The following is a 21,016-nucleotide window of genomic DNA, read 5'->3' on the forward strand; positions in this document are numbered from 1 at the left end:
TGTGGGGTCATGTAAAGTTGTACCTCCCATACCTTCATCATTGAAAAAGACAGACACCCCGGTCAGAATTTCTATTAACCTCCAGAAGAAATTCTTTCGTTCGATTTGCAGTGAAACATGACCATCGGGAGTCCAATTGCACACTGAGTTTGCAACCATGCACTTTCACCTCTGTTCCCACTACACAATTGTATTTAGCATTGCTAGCCTATCGGGAGAATTCAATACAGTACAGTCCATACCCTTAACAATAAACATGTTTACCTCTTGCACATTATTATATTCTCCACACAGTGGTTAGTGCAGGTTCTTCAGTTTAGAATTGATTGATCTCTTTCAATGGCTCACTGAGGAATTCATGGAGTTCCTTTGAAAAACATTTTCTTCTTTTAAGATGGTGTGAGAATGTACCATAATGGGGGAAGCATGCAGTTAGTGGCTGATAAAGGTTCACACATACTGAGTAACTAAGTAGGTTAATAGACCAACTGCTGTTCGGTCATATTATATTTCTTGATTTAAGTTGTTTCTGTTAATCTAATATTTCTGATTTCCCTTGCAAGGTCGCTCTCGAAATTCCTCACCTGAATTCTTTATGGGTCACTGTGAAATATATTTTTAAAAATTGGCTAGGAGAGAAGAAGAATTTTTACATATTTGTTCTAAAACATATGATAGATTCCTAATGTGACTGTAAAAATTGCTCTTGAAATTCTACTGCATGGAATGTTTATGGGCCAATGTAAAATATTGTACATGCAGACGTTGTTTACTGGTTGCATACCACTCGCGACTGTAAATTCTATTGTACCAAGTTGCAAGGCTCTTGATGTTGTCATAAATCAAAAAGTTGGCTTTTCCAGTTACTTTTCAAGTTATTTCATTTTTTTGTGAAAGCTTTAGTGAGTTTTTACACAAATTAAGTCATCTGTCATCTGGAATAACATTCCAAACAATTCCTATTCTCGTCAAGGTTTTATTTTAAACTTAACAAAGTTGCAAGGCTTTTGTAACTGTAACTTTACCAAAAAAGAGGAAATTACAAAACTTCAATGGTTTTGTAAAGCATTTTTAAAAAACTGAGATTTAAAAAAGAGGAAATCTGCTGATCCAAGGACAGGTTGCATGCCTGTTGATATTGTCATTTGATTACAATTAATTTAAAAGTTAACTTTTCAAGTTACTTCAATTTTTGTAACAGGTTGTATGGGTTTTTACAGTGAATTAAGTATTCCGTCATCTACGATAATATTCCAGTTATTTCAAACTTGACACTCTAAACAAACCACATTTAGTGAAACATGTATAACCACCGGATGCATGCTTCATTGAAAAAAGGAAGGCACCAGTAAATAATAAAATAATAATAACCTTTTGTACTGAAATATGTAAAGTCTGTGAGCCATCAGTTCAGACAGCCCCCAAACCCACCATAAAACCTTGAGAATATGAAAGCATATTGAATTATGGTATGGGAGTAGCATATTTAAATAAAAAGGGTTGGAATGTATTGTTCACAAATAAAAAGCAATATAAGTACGATTAATGGTTAATGTCAGTGACTTTGACATAAATTATCTCCATGTTATGCCTATGAATAGGTGAAGGTTTATATCAAATTATCAACTGATGTTACAGTTTTACAATCGTTTGCACTTTCTCCCCATGCATTTAAAGGTGTGTTACTATCCATTGCTTTAATTTATGAAATAAAGTCTGCTATATTCCTATGAATTCCTGTGTGAATTAAGTACTGGTAAAGTTGAGGGTAGGCAAAAAAATGAGTAGTCGTTTAGGAATGTTGTGTGGTGTTCATTAGCCAAGGTTTATTAGAGTTTAAAAAATATGCATGATACCACTTGATGCCTTTACTAATTATTACAGTAACAGTTTACAATATTGGTTCATTTGTAAATCTTTTTTTTTTTTTTTTACCAAATCTTCACTTAATTGTTATTTCCACACAAGAATAACTTAAATGTATTCCAACTTGAATATATTGTTAGTTTAAAAGATACCATGAATAATTTTTGTATGTAGACTGTTTGAAAACCTGGTTCCGATAACCTCTCATCAACTAAATGCTATGGTTATAGGATTAGGGTTGTGAGTAAAATACATTAGGGTACTTCAGAATATTGGGGTTTGTCAGAACATTGGGTGTTGAAAGTTCCGAAGCAGGTGTAACCGTTTTGTACCAGAGCTCAATTTCAATAGAGCTGCTTTTAAGCAGGCTACCCCAGAGGCCCAGCAAGTCTTCTTTACCCAATGTGGATTTGCCTTATTGGTGAAGAATTGTACTTTTTAGAAAATAATTTGCAAAAAATAGTTAATGGCCTGATGTTTCGACCCTAGCAGAGTCTTTCTCTTTTAGCCTTCGAGAAAGACTCTGCTAGGGTCGAAATGTCAGGCCATTAACTATTTTTTGCATTTATACTCTCAGTCCATTTGGTTGGTAAGTTGTTTGCAACAGCTAATTTTATTTTCTCTAGAAAATAATTTAACAGCTAATTTAAGATTGCTTACTGACTACAGGCAATTGTTTTACCCGTTGACTTGTTTACCTGTAGATTCGTGCTCTGCAAGGCTGAATGAAGCCTTATATTAAAAACACCCATCAATATTCACACCAAAATTTACTGAATGCACATTTTATTTTCTACTTCTAGTTCTACCTCAATGTTTGAATTCACAGAGAAATAATAAAGTCACTAATTTATTAATATAGGCAAAGCTTTCACTGAATTTATATCGGGTTCTCAAAAGTGAAGACTCTACAAATAGAGTAAACCTTCCGAGTTCTGTAAAAAAAATCGTAACTGAGTTTCTTGGTTCCTTAAAATTGTATTTTCAAACTCCCTTGTTAAATCCCCTTAGTAACACTGTGTGGTAACTTTTCAGAAGGCAAAACAAAATCGAGTTCCTGTAATATTCAGCAAAGTACTCGTATAGTATGCCAGTAAAACCCCTTTCATACTTCTATAAAATTGAAATTAACCCAAGAAATACCACCGTTCACGACACGTTGACCTTCATTCAAGTGAAAACTACGATGTTGCTAAAAAAGAAAATCGTGAACTAAAACTAAAAAGACCAACCCACCTCAATCCACCTGCGAGCCTCAGCCAAGGCATCTCCGAGTTGGATATTCTGCTCATTCTTAGAATTGGTTTTACTTTGAGATTCCCACGAAACATCCATCTTCAAAACGTGCACTTATTATTCCACAAATCGTCACCATTGAAGGTCTCTGAGAACCCAGTCTGCGAAAAATCCACCGTCAAAATTCGCTTCTTACTATTCGTGCCTTCTATAGGGATTAACTTGTTGGAATGTACGGCGTGCTATGCGTGTCATTTCATTACACCGCGGGAGGCGTGCGTGTGGTGGTGGGCCACAGGTGAGAGGCGGGTTTTCGCTTTTCACTTTTCACTTCCAAAAAAAATGTCGTCTGCTTCTTTTTGTGTTGCCCTTGTTTGGCAGAGAGGTGCCACTGTGCAGCTGTGATGTCACGGCCTATGAGTCACCTGATTGGCTGAATGCCGTGAATGGGGTCACAAAGTTTTTGTGTGTGACGTGGGGGCAGTCAATGGAATTTCCCGGTATAATGCGCGTCAGTCTATAGAACAAGGTGTCGAGCTGGTGTGACCTAGTACTCGTCAAAGGGCTGTGGGCATTTTCATGTAAACAGGGAAACCCACAATAATGACTTTGTTGCTTAAAGGTTCATACTGAAATAATTATCATTTTTTCAAGCTTTCTTTTATGTTATTTTAGGGTGAACAAAGAACGAAGTTGCTCACTTTTTACTACTTTTTGATATCGTCTTGAAAGGGTGCTTTTAAATTCTGACATGCCCTCTGTTTTCATGAAGTATGGAATTAAATATAATTTTGAATTTTTGATTTTTTGAAAACATTTTTGGAAGTTTTGTCATTAATTGACACTACTTATTCTTTCCAATTGAAGACAAACTATTCATTCCCTATAATTATTCATCATCTCTCGCCAATCCGAGCAGCGGAGCAAAAAAACCCTAAACGTTTTCAAATATAGCAGCATGAAACTATCCCTTGAATAGCGCCCTCTACCGATCGAGTAACCGAAGTTGGTCCATTCACTCGTCTCAGAAGATTACCACACCTCCTCCAATTCACACTGCAGGAAGTCCCAACAGCTATTTTGGATAGATTCATCAAAGATGCAAGCTTTCATTCAATAAAGGTATTGCAAGAAAAATCCACAATAATTAGTTTGTGCAAATTCCTCAATTGTGAATTTGTATAAATTAAGATTTGCAATCTGTAATTTGTATTCGCAGATTGAATAACACAATGAAAACTTCTTGCTAAGATACTGTACATGGCTGTTTAAAGGCAGTGGACCCATTGGTAATTACTCAGCATAATAATTAGCACAAAACCTCACTTGGTAACGTGTAATGGGGAGAGGTTGATAGTATAAAACATTGTGAGAAACAGCTCCCTCTGAAGTGACGTAGTTTTCGAGAAAGAAGTATATTTCCACGAATTGGAATTGGATTTCGAGGTTTCGAAATCAAGCATCTGAAAGCACACAACTTCGTTCACTTAACTTCGTTCACTTAACTCTTATTTAATGCATAATATGTTGAGATAAACCAAGTGTCCAGTTTCTTTAAAGGCGAGTTAATGACTGGTCATGAAAATAACTACATGTACTTCCCTAATGGATATTTTCGTTCACTTAACTGCCTCAATCTAAATTAATTGTACATCCTCTACCAAAGAAAATCTAATTTCGGTGCTCATCAGCGATGCATCTTTATAAAATCCTGCAAGGTCCCCTATGTGACGGCCAAGACCACACACAAATAGGTATGAATAAACACTGCATTGTCTTCTTCTTTGTTGATTTCTAAGCTTTAATATCTCATCATTACACCTTCAACATTACATTACATAATCCCAAAAACATAACACAAGATGGTCGAGTCAAGAATTTTGATAGAAAAGTTCAAAATAAAACAAGAATGCAAAAAAGATGCATGTTGAAATCCGCAGCAAATATCTTTGTGTGTATCAATCTTAAAGGCAACGAACACTATTGGTAATTACTCAAAATAATTTTTAGCATAAACCCTTACTTGGTAAGGAGGAGAGGTCGATAGTATAATACATTGTGAAAAACATGTCCCTCTGAACTAACATAGTTTTTTGAGAAAGAAATTTTCCACGAATTTAATTTTGAGACCTTTGAGGTTTCGAAATAAAGCATCTGAAAGCAGTTAACTTCGTGTGACAAGGGTGTTTTTTTCTTTGATTATCTCGCAACTTTGACGACCAATTGAGCTCCATTTTCACATGCTTGTTATTTAATGCATATGTAGAGCTACAGCAAGTGAGAAGACTGGTTTTTGACAATTATCAATAGTGTTTAGTGTCTTTAATGATGGTTTTCACCTTACACAGATTAGCACTGCAAGTATTCTCAGTACTTTCTCGAGTTCCGTGAAAAAAATATTACTTGCCTGGGATTCAAACCCACGACCTTTGCATTTTTGGTGCACAACCAAAATTATTATTTGTTATCCCCAATGTCATGCAAATGTGTCAATCTCCCTCAAACTATTTATAACACACATACATTCAACCCTCATTCTAAGTACCACTGTTGGAGGTTCTGAAAGAGTACCTTCCGTAAGTCCCAAAACTCATTTCTTCTTTGTGTTTCTTTAGTTCTTGTGTCCTGGTAATTTGGCCAGTCCCAGTGGTCTTGTTTTACAGAAGTCAACTGAATTGTTTTACTGGTATAATTAATATCTAACACACACCCAATGTTTAAACAAAATTAACAAACATAATTAAATAATTTTAAAAAATAAAAACACTAAAATAAATTTGCAGCAGTCCGAAACAAAAGCCTAAAAGAATCATCAGCAATGCCGCCGCAGAAAATCAACAGAACAATCTGAAATCAGAACCAAAAAGAATTTGCTTTGAAAACAAAGTGTGGGAATTTCATTCTGGTTATGACAAATACATTTGCATTAAAATCAACAGAACCAATAGACCTTAATATCATACGAGTAGGGGGCCCTCGACAAAGGTCACACTGTGGCCAATACTGTGTGGCGTGCATAAATAGTGTATGTTTCCATTGTTTTATCATAGTTTCAACTCTAAGATTGTGGCATGCCGACGTCAGTGAATAAGGTCTATTATATAACACCCAAGCAGATCCTTGCCTTTTGATTGGAGGATTGTCCGTCACATGATAGCAAATAAAAGTACCATTGCACGCTGAGTCACTCACCGTGCTTTTTCGTTCCATCCGAAAAGTACCATTGCACGCTGGCACGCTGCCAGCGTGCAATGGTACTTTTCGGATGGAACGAAAAAGCTGAGTAAAAACATCACTGCGTGCGCGTGTCTTTGGTAACGCAGCAGGTGTTACTGCAAGAAGGCATAGTAAAATTACTAGCATTCGGCTTGTACAGTTGAAATTGTTTGTTTTGAAAGTTGTATCTTTCAATCAAAATGACAAAGTTCTACTTGGATGTTATATAAAACAAATAATGAATGTTTTTCATTCGTGCAATGGTGCGAATATGTTCATTCGTTGAAAGCTGGAATGTTCCATTCAACTCGGCTCCGCCTCGTTGAATAGAACATTCCATCTTTCAACTCATGAACATATTCGCACCATTGCACTCATAAACATTCATTATGTGTATATTAACACTCCACAGAGCTGCCAACCTTTGCAATCAGGGAGCTTGTGTACAACATTCAGGGAGATGTTCAGGCGGATGGGAGATTTAACTGAGTTGTCGCGTCCGCACTGGACTTTCGTGGAAGTGTCGTGGCCGAGCGGTTAAGAGCACCGAATTCAAACAAGCAAGACACTTAACCATTGCTTCGTCCTTCGGATGGGACGTAAAGCCGTTGGTTCCATGTGTTGTGTAACGCATGTACAAGAACCCAGTGCACTTATCGAAAAGAGAAGGGGTTCACCCCGGTGTTCCTGGTTGTGGCTGCTTAATGCGCCGTAGCACCTTGTAAACCCATATAAGGTGCTAAATAATTGGGTCTCAGAATTCATCACTGCAATAACCTATCTTTCTGAAAGTTTGTATATACTCAGCGCCTTTAGTACCTTGTTTGGTAGATATGTGCGCTAAATAAGACTTCGATATTATTGATATTATTTCTGGCTCGGTTAAACTGACTTTGTCAATCATCCTGGGCACCTTTGGCTCGGTTAAACTACCCACGCAGCATTGGAAGGTTACCTGTCAGGAAAGTTACCTGGGCTGTTCGCACTGGACTTGACTGAAATGGGTAAGTTAGCTCGGTTCGTTTGCCCAAATTAAGTCCAGTGCCAACACGGCTTTACAATCAACACTTGGGGACAAACTTTCTATAACCAGGGAGATTTACAAATTTGTTCATCGAGACATGGAATCGGTTTATTTTCCTGGGAGCTTTGTGCAAAACAGAGAGTTAGCAGCTCTGATATTATGTACATCAGTAAAACACCCCCCCCCCTAAAAAAAATAAGAATTTTACAACTCAAAAAAATTAAAGATCATTTAGCTATTGGAAACGCCAAGGGGGAAATATTTAGGGCTTGTTCAGATTTGGTTTGGCTTACAAAAGTCGCTTTCAATATCAGCATCTATCGATAAGCTGGGGAAAGAAATTATCATCATTACAAGCCTCTAAATAAAATAAATTTGTTGAAAAAAACGGGGGGGGGGGGGGGGGGGAAATGTAATCGATCAATAATAGGTTAAACTCACCTTTGACCTTGGTGTAGTGGGTCATGGTCATCATCTCTTGGATTATGGTCAGCCTGAATAAAAAGTAACAAACAATTCATTTGCAACTTCAAAATGGATACTTTTAAATAAAAACATGACCTCTAGTCCAGTGCAGAGGTCCACATTACATTTCGCTTGAAAATTGAGAATTCGTTCAACCTCACTTTGACGCACATGATAATATGTGTCCCCCCTCTAATATATCTTCCATGAAATTATTGTTTCGCAAAGAGAAACATTCATTTTGTCAATTGCTCAACAAACGAGTGTCACAAACTCAATTTGAATCGAGTAATCTTTGAGTGGGTTTCAAAACCTGGTCGAGAAAGCTACCATTATTTATTATTTGTGTGGTTTATTCATCACCCACTCCGATTTTTCAAACTGTGAAGCAGACGGATACAATGAACCCTACGCTCTAAGAGAGTGACATAAAGGCTTGTTCAGATTTGGTTTGGCTTACAAAAGTCGCTTTCAATATCAGCATCTATCGATAAGCTGGGGAAAGAAATTTATCATCATTACAAGCCATCGACACCAACTCCTTAGAATGATTTATCAGGATTCTTCCTCACTCTAACAAGATCCAATGGGAGATTTTGAGGCGCTAGGTGGAAGCAGACTTACCAGGTAAATTTCCATTGTTTACGTAGTTCTGAGCATGCGCACATTACCGAGAACAATGGATTTTACCTGGCAAGTCTGCTGCCACCTAGTGTCCCAAAAGTCCCCTATGATGGTAACTCAAAAACCAAAACTTTTATGACCCAGATTATGATGGTAAGCCCGGTCATTTGTAAAAGCATAATAAATATTAGTGCAGACCTCAGCAGGCATGACATTTTGTTCTTGGGAAAGGGTCAAACAAGTTTGATTTTCAAAGGAGATAGTTTTCAAACAGAAACTCCTTACCTTACTCGTATCAGCCGACGTTACGATCCAATTTTAATTTCTTGTAAGATCTGCAAAAATTAACAAATTTCACTTTACATTACATTTCGTGTAAAACTTCGTTAGCATCACAAAATAAAGATCCTTAGTTATGAACCAAAGGGGGCCCATGTGCAGAGACTTGAAACTCCTATATCAAAGCGCTGATAAAACAAAATATTGTGTTAAGTGTTTTGGTAACCATTCAACATCAAACATATCAAGTTTTGTGCCAATGGCAAAAAGTCGGTCAGCTCAGACATCCAAGGAAGTTTAAACCATCATCAAGACCCGGAGGTCTCTCTGGTGGAAACTGCAGATGTTGGGAAAAAATATCATCATCGCCGACAGACATTCGCATCTTTGGAACCATCTTTAATAAATCTTGTATTAAGACCAATGATGCCTATAGAGGAAGCTTAATCAAAGAAGTACAGATTTCACAATTTTGTGAAATTGTTAAGCAGGAAAAAATAGCCAAGCAAATTCTTTTGCTTAGCAAAATAATATAAGGCTCTGGTCGTACCAATATGAATGACACTCATTTTTGGCCGGTAACCTGTCATGGTTTTCTTTATGCCAAGCAAGTTTTGTTTGCATACAAGCTTGTTGAGATTGGGCTCTGCCGAGCAGGGAGTTCAAGCCAACACTGTAAATAACGGCACTTGGAACATTCAAATCTCTTCTCAAAACTTATCTATGTCACAGGTTTTTAAGGACTTATTTTGTTTTGTTTGTTTTGTGTTTTTACTGCGCCCTGAACACCCAGCAGAGTGGATATGTGCGCATTATAAGTCTTATTATTATTATTATTATTAAAGGTAGTGGACACTATTGGTAATTGTCAAAGACCTTCACAGTTGGTGTATCTTAACACATGCATAAAATAACAAACCTGTGAAAATTTGAGCTCAATCGGTCATCGAACTTGCGAGATATACTTATGAAAGGAAAAAACACCCTTGTCACACGAAGTTGTGTGCGTTTAGATGGTTGATTTCGAGACCTCAAGTTCTAAACCCGAGGTCTTGAAATCAAATTCGCGGAAAATTAGTTCTTTCTTAAAAACTATGGCACTTCAGAGGGAGCCGTTTCTCACAATGTTTTATACCATCAACCTCTCCACAATACTCGTCACCAAGAAAGATTTTATGGCAATAAATATTTCGAGTAATTACCAATAGTGTCCACTGCCTTTAAAGCACACCATATTGCTATGATTATGATGACCATGGCTTACCTAATTCCGGATGTCAGAGGCAAAATCTGAGGAGAAATGGAAACCAAATGAAATGGTTTTGAAAATATTGACTGATTTTTAAGGCATTGCATAGTGAGGTTTCAATGTATATTAATAAATACCTTGGACGGTTTCAAGTCTCTGATTGGTCAAAACCCAGTCACGTGTGGGAGTGTTAACGGTGGTATAAAGACCGGCTTTGGAAAATAGCGAATAAGTGGCCACTAAATCAGCATACATTGTGTAAACCTTGCGCGTTGCACTGTATCGTACGCTTATTTATATCCCTGTAAGTTTCATTGCAACTTCGCGCACTTACGCTAACGCGCGCTGAAAATGTATTAATTTTGAGTGCGCGCGTATAAACTGACGCCGAGCTCATGCGCGCGTTTTAATGCACAAGGAACAGCTATCGTCCAATTATTTGCCTCTTTTGACCCCAGTGAAGGCGCTGAACAGATCATTATTTAAAAGAGTCACTGGTCTCAAAGATCAGTAATGTGATTAACGCACGAAAGAGATGGGAACCATCAAAAGCTCAAATATGGCCCCTGAACATGTCTGGAAGTACTGCCGAGAGAAAAGTCACAAAATTTGGACAATTTTAGCCGTTTAATTCGCTAAAAAAGGTATTTATTAATGGGAATAATAGTGTTCGTACCCGGTCTTCACTGCGTGGTAATGACCGGGTTGGTGGCCGGCGCTGTTAACGGACCTCCAGCTCGGTCCGTTAACAGCGCCAGCCACCAACCCGGTCATTACCACGCAGTGAAGACCGGGTACTCCCACCGTTATTCCCTAAATATTTGGCCTACGGTAACACCATGTGTGTATCTACTTGCTGTGCAGACTGTGTTTGAGTAGCAAGGCTGTTCTGGTAACCCATGTTGCTACAAGCTTGGAACATTCATGATCACACAATAGATGGAAAGAAAGCTACTTGGCTGAATGTATAAATATTTAATTGTTTTGCATGTAATAAGGTCTTCCAAATATTGATTACGGCGAATCAATCTAAACTGGTAAAGCAAAGTGAGATGTCATAATAAAAATTGCTATGGTGATACTGACAACTCATGTTACGATGACTCTTAGAGGTTTGTAGGCCCCCAAGATCGAGCCCAGCTGGGCTTATTACTATATAGACATGGTTCAGATCTCCAAGGTGAAATGTGACCCATCACTGTGCTGTACACACTAGGGATCAACGGATAAAGGGTCTCATCATAACCATGGTAATGCAAATCTTCAATTTGTGAAACTTCAATCTTTTATCAACTGCAAAAGCAAATTGAAATTAATAAATGACAAAACCAACCTTTTCAGGAGGAATGAGAAATGCTGATATCCCCAGCATCACGTTGGTTGCGTATCACGAGACCTGGAAAAGTATCACATATTATCAAGTATTATTTTAAGAGAAGCGAACGAAATTGCTAAATAACAAAGTACAATATTGGGGTGAACAAAGAAAAAAATACCAGAGTGGGGCTTGAACCTGCAACCGCTGGCTTAATGGTCCCGAGGTTCTACCAAATGAGCTATCTAGTGGTCTTCCAATTTTGTCAACTTTGTTCCCCAAAGTACAATATCTTTGTCCCTAAAGTACAATATCTTTGTTCCCTAAAGTACAATATCTTTGTTCCCAAGTGAAAAATTTTCTCGCTTGACCTATGGAGGCTTGTTCAGATTTGGTTTGGCTTACAAAAGTCGCTTTCAATATCAGCATCTATCGATAAGCTGGGGAAAGAAATTATCATCATTACAAGCCTCTTCACAGGTTTCTAATCATTTGACGGCACATCATGGCTCTCGATCGTCATGTGTTTTAGTATTGAATGCCCTTTGTAAAAACCCTTAGCAACAGTAACAGCCGTAGCTGTAATTTCAGATACAGTCCTTACATGCCTCGAGTTCTGTTCTCTAAGGGGCACATCATTCTCCCTCTGGTAAAGGGGCATTTCTATGAGGAAAATATAAATTTGGATTGGAACTTTGCAAGAAGGCACTGAAGCAAAAGCCCAAGGCACCACTTTAAAAGCTGGAGCACCACAGCAATTGCTGTGGGTGCCGTGGGTTAGTTGGGGCATGGCCTTAATTTGAAAATTGAAAGGAACCGGGCAGCATTTAAAAAAAAAATTAAACAAAGTATATAACCTTACCGTTCATTCACTAGAAAAGACAGATTACGTCGCAATAGCCTGCAAGCAGAGGCAAGAAACTCCATGACGCGATCTTTATATCTAAGAAAAGAATAAAATGCTTTTCAATTAGAAATACAGTAGATTAATTCCATCCGAGTAAACTTCATGTTAATTAGAGCTGTTTCTTTTCAAGAGTACACAATTTTCTTTCAAAAAAGCAGACATCCATTCTAGAACTGAGTTATGAATGATTGGTTTCAATAAATCAACCACATCTCTGAAGATGACAAACTATTTCAGTTTATGTAGTGTGGACATGGTTCAGATCTCCAAGGTGAAATGTGACCCATCACTGTGCTGTACACTAGGGTTCAACGGATAAAGGGTCTCATCATAACCATGCTACAGACAGGACTGCTTTGGCTTAACAACTTTTAATATTTGTTTTCTTCTTGCAAACAAATAAATCAGACCAATGGAGAAACAAACCTGTCAAGAATGAATTAGTTGTGTTGATATCTCTATACTCAACTATCCCGGTTGTTGTATATCACAGTACCACAGACCTGAAAGAGTATCACATGTAATCAAGAAAAATTAGAAAAGATAACAAAATTGCTCTACAACAAAAGACATGAATTTTTTTTATTTTTAAATCACCACTAAGGCTTTCGTGGATGCCTAAGTGACGAGTAACAAAATAAATTTTAAGCATTGACGCCATCAAGCCGCCATCTTTGAGGTAAACCAAATACGAAACATTTAAAATGCACAGATTGTTATGTACAACGCATATAATTGGCCAATGAGCTGAGCAACCTCCCTTTTACCAGCAGGCCATGGCGCCCTGCTCAAACGATGTCATATGCTTAAGATCTATCATAGAAATCTAGTTTGGATTTTGATCAAACAACATAGCACAAATACAATTGGAACAAGTTTTCAGTAAGCTGTGCATATATGCATGGAAAATAATTTCTTTCTTTGGTATGGGAATGGTTCAGATCTCCAAGGTGAAGTGTGCCCCAACACAGTGTAGGAATAACACTAGGGATCAACGGATAAGGGTCTCATCATAACCATGTGTCTTTCATTTCGGTACAGCGCATTAAGATTTCCTTTAGTGTATGGTTTGTAAGCTTGGGCGGTTCCAGAAATTTGGGGCTCGGTTCCGGTTCCGCAAAAAAGCTCGGTTCTGAGACATACCCGGTTCCAATTCAATATAAAACATAAGCCGCCCGTCCCGAGCTCACACACACACAATTGAGCCTATCTATTTTAACTGAAAATAACCAAGTTAATCAGACATCGGTCCCGAGCTCACACACACACACATTTGGAGCCGATCTATTTTTAACGAAAATACTAGAATACCCACCCCAAGTCAATCGGACATCGTGCCACCGAGCACCTATTCTCCCTGCATTTAAACAAGTCTTTGATTTAGCCGGCAGTATGTCCGTTGTGTAGCAGTACGTCCGTAGTGCAGTACGTCCGTAGTGCATGCAGTGTTTCGTCTCTGTACATACAAGTGTACATGCATACAGTACTGTGTGTTTTGTGCATGGGGGCAAGCTTTTATGAATATGGATATATCGGCAGCCAATCACAACGTGCTGTCTATTTGGACTTTGGACTCTGTACATGTACATGCATGAGATATACATGTATAGATGCCTGTGCATTGGAGGGGGCTGTGCACTGTGTATGCAGCCACACGTGATAGTTGATACTCATGTCGGATTGAAGCCTTTGCACACTGTATCTGCGGTCACCGCTTTCAACATGAAGCCTAAATTTCTAGAGCCGGTTCGTCGCAGGATCGGCTCCACAGAGCCTTTTATAGTTGGGACTCGGTCTTTTAAAATCGGAACCGACAAAAGCGGGTACCCGGTTCCACAGAAGAGTGGAACCGCCGGTCAGGTTTTCAATATGGAACCGGGTAATGAGATTCAAGAAATCAACTTACCATTTTCATCATCATACAGTGCTCCAAGAAAGATGCTCCGAGATTCGTCTTTTATGCTTGAAACCTTGAAATGAAAATTCAGAAATTGGTCACGGTTACATAAAATAGAACAAAGTGTTCAAAAAAACCCTCAATCTTCTGAATTTGTTTGGAAGTATCAACATTTCATTTGGCTCAGACATCCAAGGAAGTTTAAACCATCATCAAGACCCGGAGGTCTCTATGGTGGAAACTGCAGATGTTGGGAAAAATATCATCATCGCCAATCTACTTTGATTTCTTCCTAGTTAATGTATTCATAAATGTTGTACTCTTTATAATCAGATAAAAGCCCGATACCATATCCTGTCTGGTTGTACACATGTGTTCCGTTTTTATTCACTTCAGTTACGAGTGACACAAGGTATTAACTAGAAATTTAAAATAGTGTTACATTTTTTCTTCTTAAGTGAATATTAAGCATGTTCACATTCCTTGCAAGTGCACCACTGGAAGACATCCACAGAGAAACTTTTTTATCTTTTGAGCATTAGCCTAAATATTATGATTAACATTTTTCTTTACTAGGTATGCGATAAAGTTATGGCAAAATAAGGAGTAACCTGCATGGTGCTATTTTTAATTTAATTTTAAACTTAATTTCCAGTTTCTGTGGCACTATACAAATGAGGATATGAGAATTGGGGGTCTGTCAACAAGAAATCGGGAGAAAAAAATCCATTCAAATAGCTCATCAGGGCCAGAATAACATCAGCCACAATTTTGTGAGCTACGCTACTTTTTTGTTTTACAGTCATTGTGAAAAGATTAACAAAAAGGTTTCAAACTTGCTCACATTGTTGATGTTGCTTTGTATGACCAGCTTGGGATTCCTGTAGAGTGGGAAAGAAATAGAATTATCAATAAAGGTTGGGAATCAATGTGTCCATCATGGGTTTTTCTTTAAAGAAATAATAACACATGTCTGGCTTGTTCAGATTTGGTTTGGCTTACAAAAGTCGCTTTCAATATCAGCATCTATCGATAAGCTGGGGAAAGAAATTATCATCATAACAAGCCTTCAAATCGATTTAGACTGTCTACACCGTAGAAACATCATAATTCTTTTATAGGTTCAATTTCATTAAGATTAAAACACAATTAATTAAGTTGACATACCTAACTTGGTCTTCAGTTTGATGTGCTATTTCTTGCTGATGACTTAGATGGTGAACCAAGCAGGCTTTATTAGACCAGTCTCATCAGACTACAGAGACATAAATAGGTACCGAGTTAAAACAAAGTTATATTTGGTCAACAATCTCAAAAAGGACACTAAATATAAGAGAAACAAAGAAATTCAGTGTTTAAGACACTGGACACCTTTGGTTATTGTCAAATACCACTATTGTCGCATTAACAACAACAAAACGGTGAAAATCTGAACTCACTTGTTCGTCGAATTTGCAAGATAATAATGGAAGAAAAAACACCCTTGTCACACGAAGTTGAGTGCTTTCATTGGGGGCCTCAAAAACTCATTGAAGTCTCAAATTCGTGGAAAATTACTTCTTTAGCAGAAACTAAGTTACTTCGGAGGGAGCCGTTTCTCACAATGTTTTATACTATCAACAGCTCTCCATTGCTCGTTACCGAGTAAGTTTTTATGCTGACAATTATTTTGAGTAATTACAAATAGTGTCCAGTGCCTTTAAATCTTTGGTGATTGAGTGCCGAACTGAACATCATCCACAAGCATTCATGAATGTGAGCGTACTAAGAACCAACACCAAGTTACCACACGATATGGTCACGTCAGCTCAGACATCCAAGGAAGTTTAAACCATCATCAAGACCCGGAGGTCTCTATGGTGGAAACTGCAGATGTTGGGAAAAAATATCATCATCGCCGACAAAGTTATGTTTTCTAAAAAAAAAAAACTAAAATTGTATAAAACACTTACCTTAACTCCTCAGTATTCCTGCATACTTGTATACAGTATTCCTGCATACTTGCACTCCTATGAAGGTAAATGATAAATATAAAAGAACTTTAGTCGGCAACTGAGAAAAAAGATTCGGGCGGTATTGTTAACACACAAGTACAGTAATGATTCTGGAGGCTTGTTCAGATTTGGTTTGGCTTACAAAAGTCGCTTTCAATATCAGCATCTATCGATAAGCTGGGGAAAGAAATTATCATCATTACAAGCCATTGAGCTTAATTATCATAGAAATGTACAGAATAATTTTTCACATGGGACTAAATCCTAAAATCTTTAAACTGTCTTACCTATTCTTTCCACAAGCATCTTCACGCGTTTCTTGAACTATCTGCAAGAAATAAATCAATCAAACTCCATAAACAAAGATATGAAATATAATCAAAATTTAAGTTCAGATTAACTCCTATTTTTTGGTCAGCTAAGACATCCAAGGAAGTTTAAACCATCATCAAGACCCGGAGGTCTCTATGGTGGAAACTGCAGATGTTGGGAAAAAATATCATCATCTAACACAACATTGTTTCCTTTAGAACAAAAGTTGAAATGTAATATGCTTACCATTGGTTCATACTTTCATGTTATTGTCACTTGACTGCGAAATAATGACTGCCAAAAATAGAAGCATTTTTGTCTGTGTAAAAAAAAAGAATAACAAGTAAAACTACAATAAAAAACACATAGTGGAGTTGGTGGGATTCCTGAAATAATAGGATCTAGATTCAGACTATAAGCACTAGCAAAACTTTCAAGGCCTCATTAATAGTTTTCTGACTTATCTGAAGGATAAAAATAAATAAAAGAAGAAAACAGATTTCAAGTTGGAAGAATATCATGTCTGTATTCTAAACAAAAGTGATGAATACTATTGTTCAAAGAATATAAAATGGACCACTTTTGCTATGCGAGGGAATTTTTTTTCATTGTATGGCTTGTTCAGATTTGGTTTGGCTTACAAAAGTCGCTTTCAATATCAGCATCTATCGATAAGCTGGGGAAAGAAATTATCATCATTACAAGCCACTGATCCCAAAACATCATTAAAATGTATAGGTTTCTGTTTCATTTACAATGCGTCTATTACGTTTATTCACCGTGACGATCAATGAAATACTAAAAATCTTTTAATTTTCTTACCAATTCTGTACACAAGCATCTTCCAATGCTTCTTGAGAAGTCTGCAAGAGATAAATGAATGAAACTCCATAAACAAATGAAACAAATATAATCAAAGTCAAAATCAAATTAAATAAGATTTTATCAGCTCAGACATCCAAGGAAGTTTAAACCATCATCAAGACCCGGAGGTCTCTCTGGTGGAAACTGCAGATGTTGGGAAAAAATATCATCATCGCCGACAACGTTATGTTTTCTCAACAAAAAAACTAAAATTGAATAAAACACTTACCTTAACACTCAGTATTCCTGCATGCTTGTATACAGTATTCCTGCATACTTGCACTCCTGTTAAGGTAAATGATAAATATAAAAGAACTTTAGTCGGCAACTGAGAAAAAAGATTCGGGCGGTATTGTCAACACACAAGTACAGGAATGATTCTGGAGGCTTGTTCAGATTTGGTTTGGCTTACAAAAGTCGCTTTCAATATCAGCATCTATCGATAAGCTGGGGAAAGAAATTATCATCATTACAAGCCACTGATCTTAAATATAAGAAAAAATGTATACAATAATTTTTCAAATGGCACTAAATCCTAAAATCTTTAAACTTTCTTACCTACTCTTTCCACAAGCATCTTCAAGTGTTTCTTGAACTATCTGCAAGAAATAAACAAATCAAACTCCATAAACAAAAACGAAAACCTTAATAAAATTTGAAGTTCAGATTAAATTCCTATTTTTAGGTCAGCTCAGACATCCAAGGAAGTTTAAACCATCATCAAGACCCGGAGGTCTCTATGGTGGAAACTGCAGATGTTGGGAAAAAATTTCATCATCGCCGACAAAATTATATTGTCTCAAAAACAAATTTAAAATCGCATGCAACACATACCTTAATTCCTCGGTGTTCCTGTATACTTGTACTCAGTATTTCTGCATACTTGCACTCCTATGAAGGTAAATGATCAGTATAAAAGAACTTAGGTCAGAGAAAAAAGATTCGGGCGGTATTGTTAACACACAAGTACAGGAACGATTCTGGAGGCTTGTTCAGATTTGGTTTGGCTTACAAAAGTCGCTTTCAATATCAGCATCTATCGATAAGCTGGGGAAAGAAATTATCATCATTACAAGCCACTGATCTTAAATAAAATGTCTTAAAAATGTATGGAAAAAAAATCAGACTGTTGTGTAAATTCAACTCTGGAAATTAATCTATTTCCTAAAGATCTTGTAATTTCCTTACCCATTCTTTCCACAAGCATCTTCAAATGTTTCTTGAAGGATTATCTCGCATACCTGTAACACCGTAGAAGAAAGTTAACAATTAATCAAAGTTAACAAGAAATGGAGATACAAATTTGGACAGTACTGTAATTACACTGGGAAAACAGGATCAAGCCTACATTTGGCAAATTTATATCACTGAGTTTTAAATAACTTTTTTGTTCAAATTTGGTTTGTCAAATACTTGTTTGTCTGTACTTGTTAAGAATCTGATTCAATCAAAGTGATTGAAACACACCTCAAGTAAATTTTTTGATTTTTTAAATTAAAAGAAAAAAAGAAGAAAAAATATGCAAAAAAAAAAAGATTTTGTCAGCTCAGACATCCAAGGAAGTTTAAACCATCATCAAGACCCGGAGGTCTCTATGGTGGAAACTGCAGATGTTGGGAAAAAATATCATCATCGCCGACAAAATAATTGCGAAGAAAAAGATTCAATGAAAACAAATTAAAAACTTACAAGTTTCTTTTTTCTCCCAATGTCCTCGTACTCCTTTTCCTTTTTCCTAAAAAATATATAAAACAAAAAGTATAAACAAATAAAGTGTTGAGAAAGATTTTAGGATTTGTCTACTCAGTTGAAACAGACAGGCTTGTTCAGATTTGGTTTGGCTTACAAAAGTCGCTTTCAATATCAGCATCTATCGATAAGCTGGGGAAAGAAATTATCATCATAACAAGTCCTGCCTAATAAATTAGTTTTAAATCTATATTTTCTTTAAATCATTAATTTATAATTGATACAGCTCTGTCAGTATGCAAACAAATCAGCAGCAAACTGCACAGAGCTGATGAAGTTTTACAACAACCATTGTCTGCTTGGACATTCTTCATAAAATTACACCAAAACAAGCGTGCACAATTTTTGGTAATTAATTAATGTACACGCCAAACATTATAAGTGAATAAAGGGGAGAAACTGGAGGAAAAGTTTCCGTATGGCGCCACCACTTTTTCATTCGATATGAAATAATATAGTATCTAATTTACCTCAATGAGATATCCCTTTTTGTAAAAATTAGTGAAAAAGTGGTGGCGCCATACGGAAAGTTATCCAAGGAAAAGCTTTTTGTATCTTGCCACCACTTTTTCATTCTCTTTGAAATAAATTGGCATATTTACTCAAATTTGAATATTTCTTTGTTACAAACTTTTTTATTTACAACTAAGGAAATCAAGATGCCCTTTCCTAAACAGGCCATACAAATTAATTGTTATATTTTAAAAATACACTACACAGCACTACACTACAGCCAGCACAGCTAGCAGCCCGTTCATATAATAAAAAAAATTAGTTTTAAGTATGATTATGAATTTCAAATTCAATTCAGTTTAGAACACACATCAGAAAAGAGAAAGTATACTATCTTATATGTTAAAATCAAAGTCACACGGTATTCATCAATTAATGTTAAATTTGCTATTACAATAGTGCAAAGCAAGAGTCAAAGAGAACTTGATGTGGACCGCCACGCGCGCAATGGCCGCACACATGGTGCGATTGGGTAATCCACCGGCCCGTCCACGTGGTGGTCGTCTCACGACCTGTGTGTTCGTTTTTTTTAATACGTGAATGAAGATGAAGTTTACGGACTTTGCTTAGGATTCATTAACACCAACAAAATAACCACCAAACCAATATAACTTCTGAAACGCATGCTTACATCAACTTCATGATGGTCAAACTGCTGTCGGAAGGCGTAATGCCTCTGAAAAGAGGGAATTTTCGACGACGAGCTGAGTGCTCACGAACCAGTCCTGCTTCCTTCACGCGGTGCAGCCAAAAGAACGTACAAATTCTGCTGTGCGTGCGTACCGTGTTTCCGTTCTCCTCGCAAGTTTCCCTGTTGTGTACAAAGGTGGGTACCAGGCAAAACACGCCTTGCAATTGATAAGAGCGCCCTCTTGTGTAAAGTTTAGCCCCCCCCCCCCCCACCTCCCCTCTCTTGTCTCTACTCTGCACGTTGTGCTCGGTAGGGGAGGGGAAGGGAATAGCCCTTTTGTACAATGTGAATTAATTTGTACATGTTCTTACCACTTTCTTCGCAGAAAATAGATGAAAAAACTTTGCAGGTTGACCCAGTAATTGTTGTGTACAAAAAGTACAAATTCACGGCACGCACAAGGCCTCCAAACAAAACTAAAGTCTGCCAATTCCAAACTTGAAAATGGAAGCAGTAAATGTACACAAATGCTCATTTCAAAATCAATGAACCAAGGCAGACAAATCAAACAACAAATTACTAAAGGACCTTTTTTATCGAGGGTTTCCCCACAATTTGTTACACAATTTTAATGCATCCGACTAACTCAGAGCAAAAGACAGTTCGAGAATCAACAAAATAATGTTGACACTATTGGAATTAGTTGTCCAGTGCCTCATCTGCAACTATCCTTTGATTTGACATTCTCAAGGTTAAATACAAACTAACTCTAAATATATAATAATAATTGTTGTCAACAAATACAAAATAACAAACCCGTTCTTAATAAAAAATAATTACAAAATATTACACAAACTATGGCCGATTGAAGGATG

The 21,016-nt window shown here is 37.0% G+C and overlaps 1 protein-coding gene, 1 long non-coding RNA gene and 6 other non-coding genes across 17 annotated transcripts in view; all 8 read right to left on the reverse strand.

Moving 5' to 3' along the window:
* Positions 1 to 3,342, reverse strand: part of LOC117293531 (LIM and calponin homology domains-containing protein 1-like) — an 80,233-nt gene extending 76,891 nt beyond the window's left edge. For 5 of the 9 annotated variants that reach the window (XM_033775882.1, XM_033775886.1, XM_033775881.1 and 2 more), the window contains exon 1: positions 3,103 to 3,341. In XM_033775882.1, the coding sequence (XP_033631773.1) occupies positions 3,103 to 3,201 (99 nt within the window). In that variant the 5' untranslated portion in view covers positions 3,202 to 3,341. Of the gene's footprint in view, positions 1 to 3,102 lie in introns of all 9 variants that reach the window. The other 4 variants (XM_033775887.1, XM_033775888.1, XM_033775889.1 and 1 more) reach the window with 2 other exon arrangements.
* A 1,997-nt stretch (positions 3,343 to 5,339) lies between these two features.
* On the reverse strand, positions 5,340 to 20,282 carry LOC117293534. Of its 2 annotated transcripts, XR_004519442.1 has the most exons (20): positions 20,142 to 20,282; positions 18,938 to 18,983; positions 18,437 to 18,489; positions 18,083 to 18,139; positions 17,807 to 17,847; positions 17,478 to 17,533; positions 17,207 to 17,247; positions 16,631 to 16,703; positions 16,360 to 16,400; positions 16,031 to 16,087; positions 15,246 to 15,333; positions 14,923 to 14,959; positions 14,088 to 14,151; positions 12,608 to 12,684; positions 12,137 to 12,217; positions 11,293 to 11,355; positions 9,975 to 10,000; positions 8,717 to 8,766; positions 7,784 to 7,836; positions 5,340 to 5,949 (listed from the first exon to the last, which is right to left on the reverse strand). It is a non-coding gene; the product is annotated as an uncharacterized LOC117293534 (long non-coding RNA). The 2 variants fall into 2 exon arrangements; XR_004519443.1 differs by lacking the exons at positions 12,137 to 12,217; positions 12,608 to 12,684.
* Positions 8,986 to 9,081, reverse strand: LOC117294083. The gene has a single exon (XR_004519505.1). It is a non-coding gene; the product is annotated as a small nucleolar RNA SNORD14 (small nucleolar RNA).
* LOC117294082 lies at positions 14,258 to 14,352 on the reverse strand. The gene has a single exon (XR_004519504.1). It is a non-coding gene; the product is annotated as a small nucleolar RNA SNORD14 (small nucleolar RNA).
* On the reverse strand, positions 15,883 to 15,978 carry LOC117294085. Its single transcript, XR_004519507.1, has one exon. It is a non-coding gene; the product is annotated as a small nucleolar RNA SNORD14 (small nucleolar RNA).
* LOC117294084 lies at positions 17,331 to 17,426 on the reverse strand. Its single transcript, XR_004519506.1, has one exon. It is a non-coding gene; the product is annotated as a small nucleolar RNA SNORD14 (small nucleolar RNA).
* LOC117294087 lies at positions 17,936 to 18,031 on the reverse strand. The gene has a single exon (XR_004519509.1). It is a non-coding gene; the product is annotated as a small nucleolar RNA SNORD14 (small nucleolar RNA).
* Positions 18,791 to 18,886, reverse strand: LOC117294086. The gene has a single exon (XR_004519508.1). It is a non-coding gene; the product is annotated as a small nucleolar RNA SNORD14 (small nucleolar RNA).
* Positions 20,283 to 21,016: the final 734 nt, after the last annotated feature.

The sequence above is a fragment of the Asterias rubens genome, chromosome 8 (assembly GCF_902459465.1).
Source record: "Asterias rubens chromosome 8, eAstRub1.3, whole genome shotgun sequence".
NCBI classification, from domain to species: domain Eukaryota; kingdom Metazoa; phylum Echinodermata; class Asteroidea; order Forcipulatida; family Asteriidae; genus Asterias; species Asterias rubens.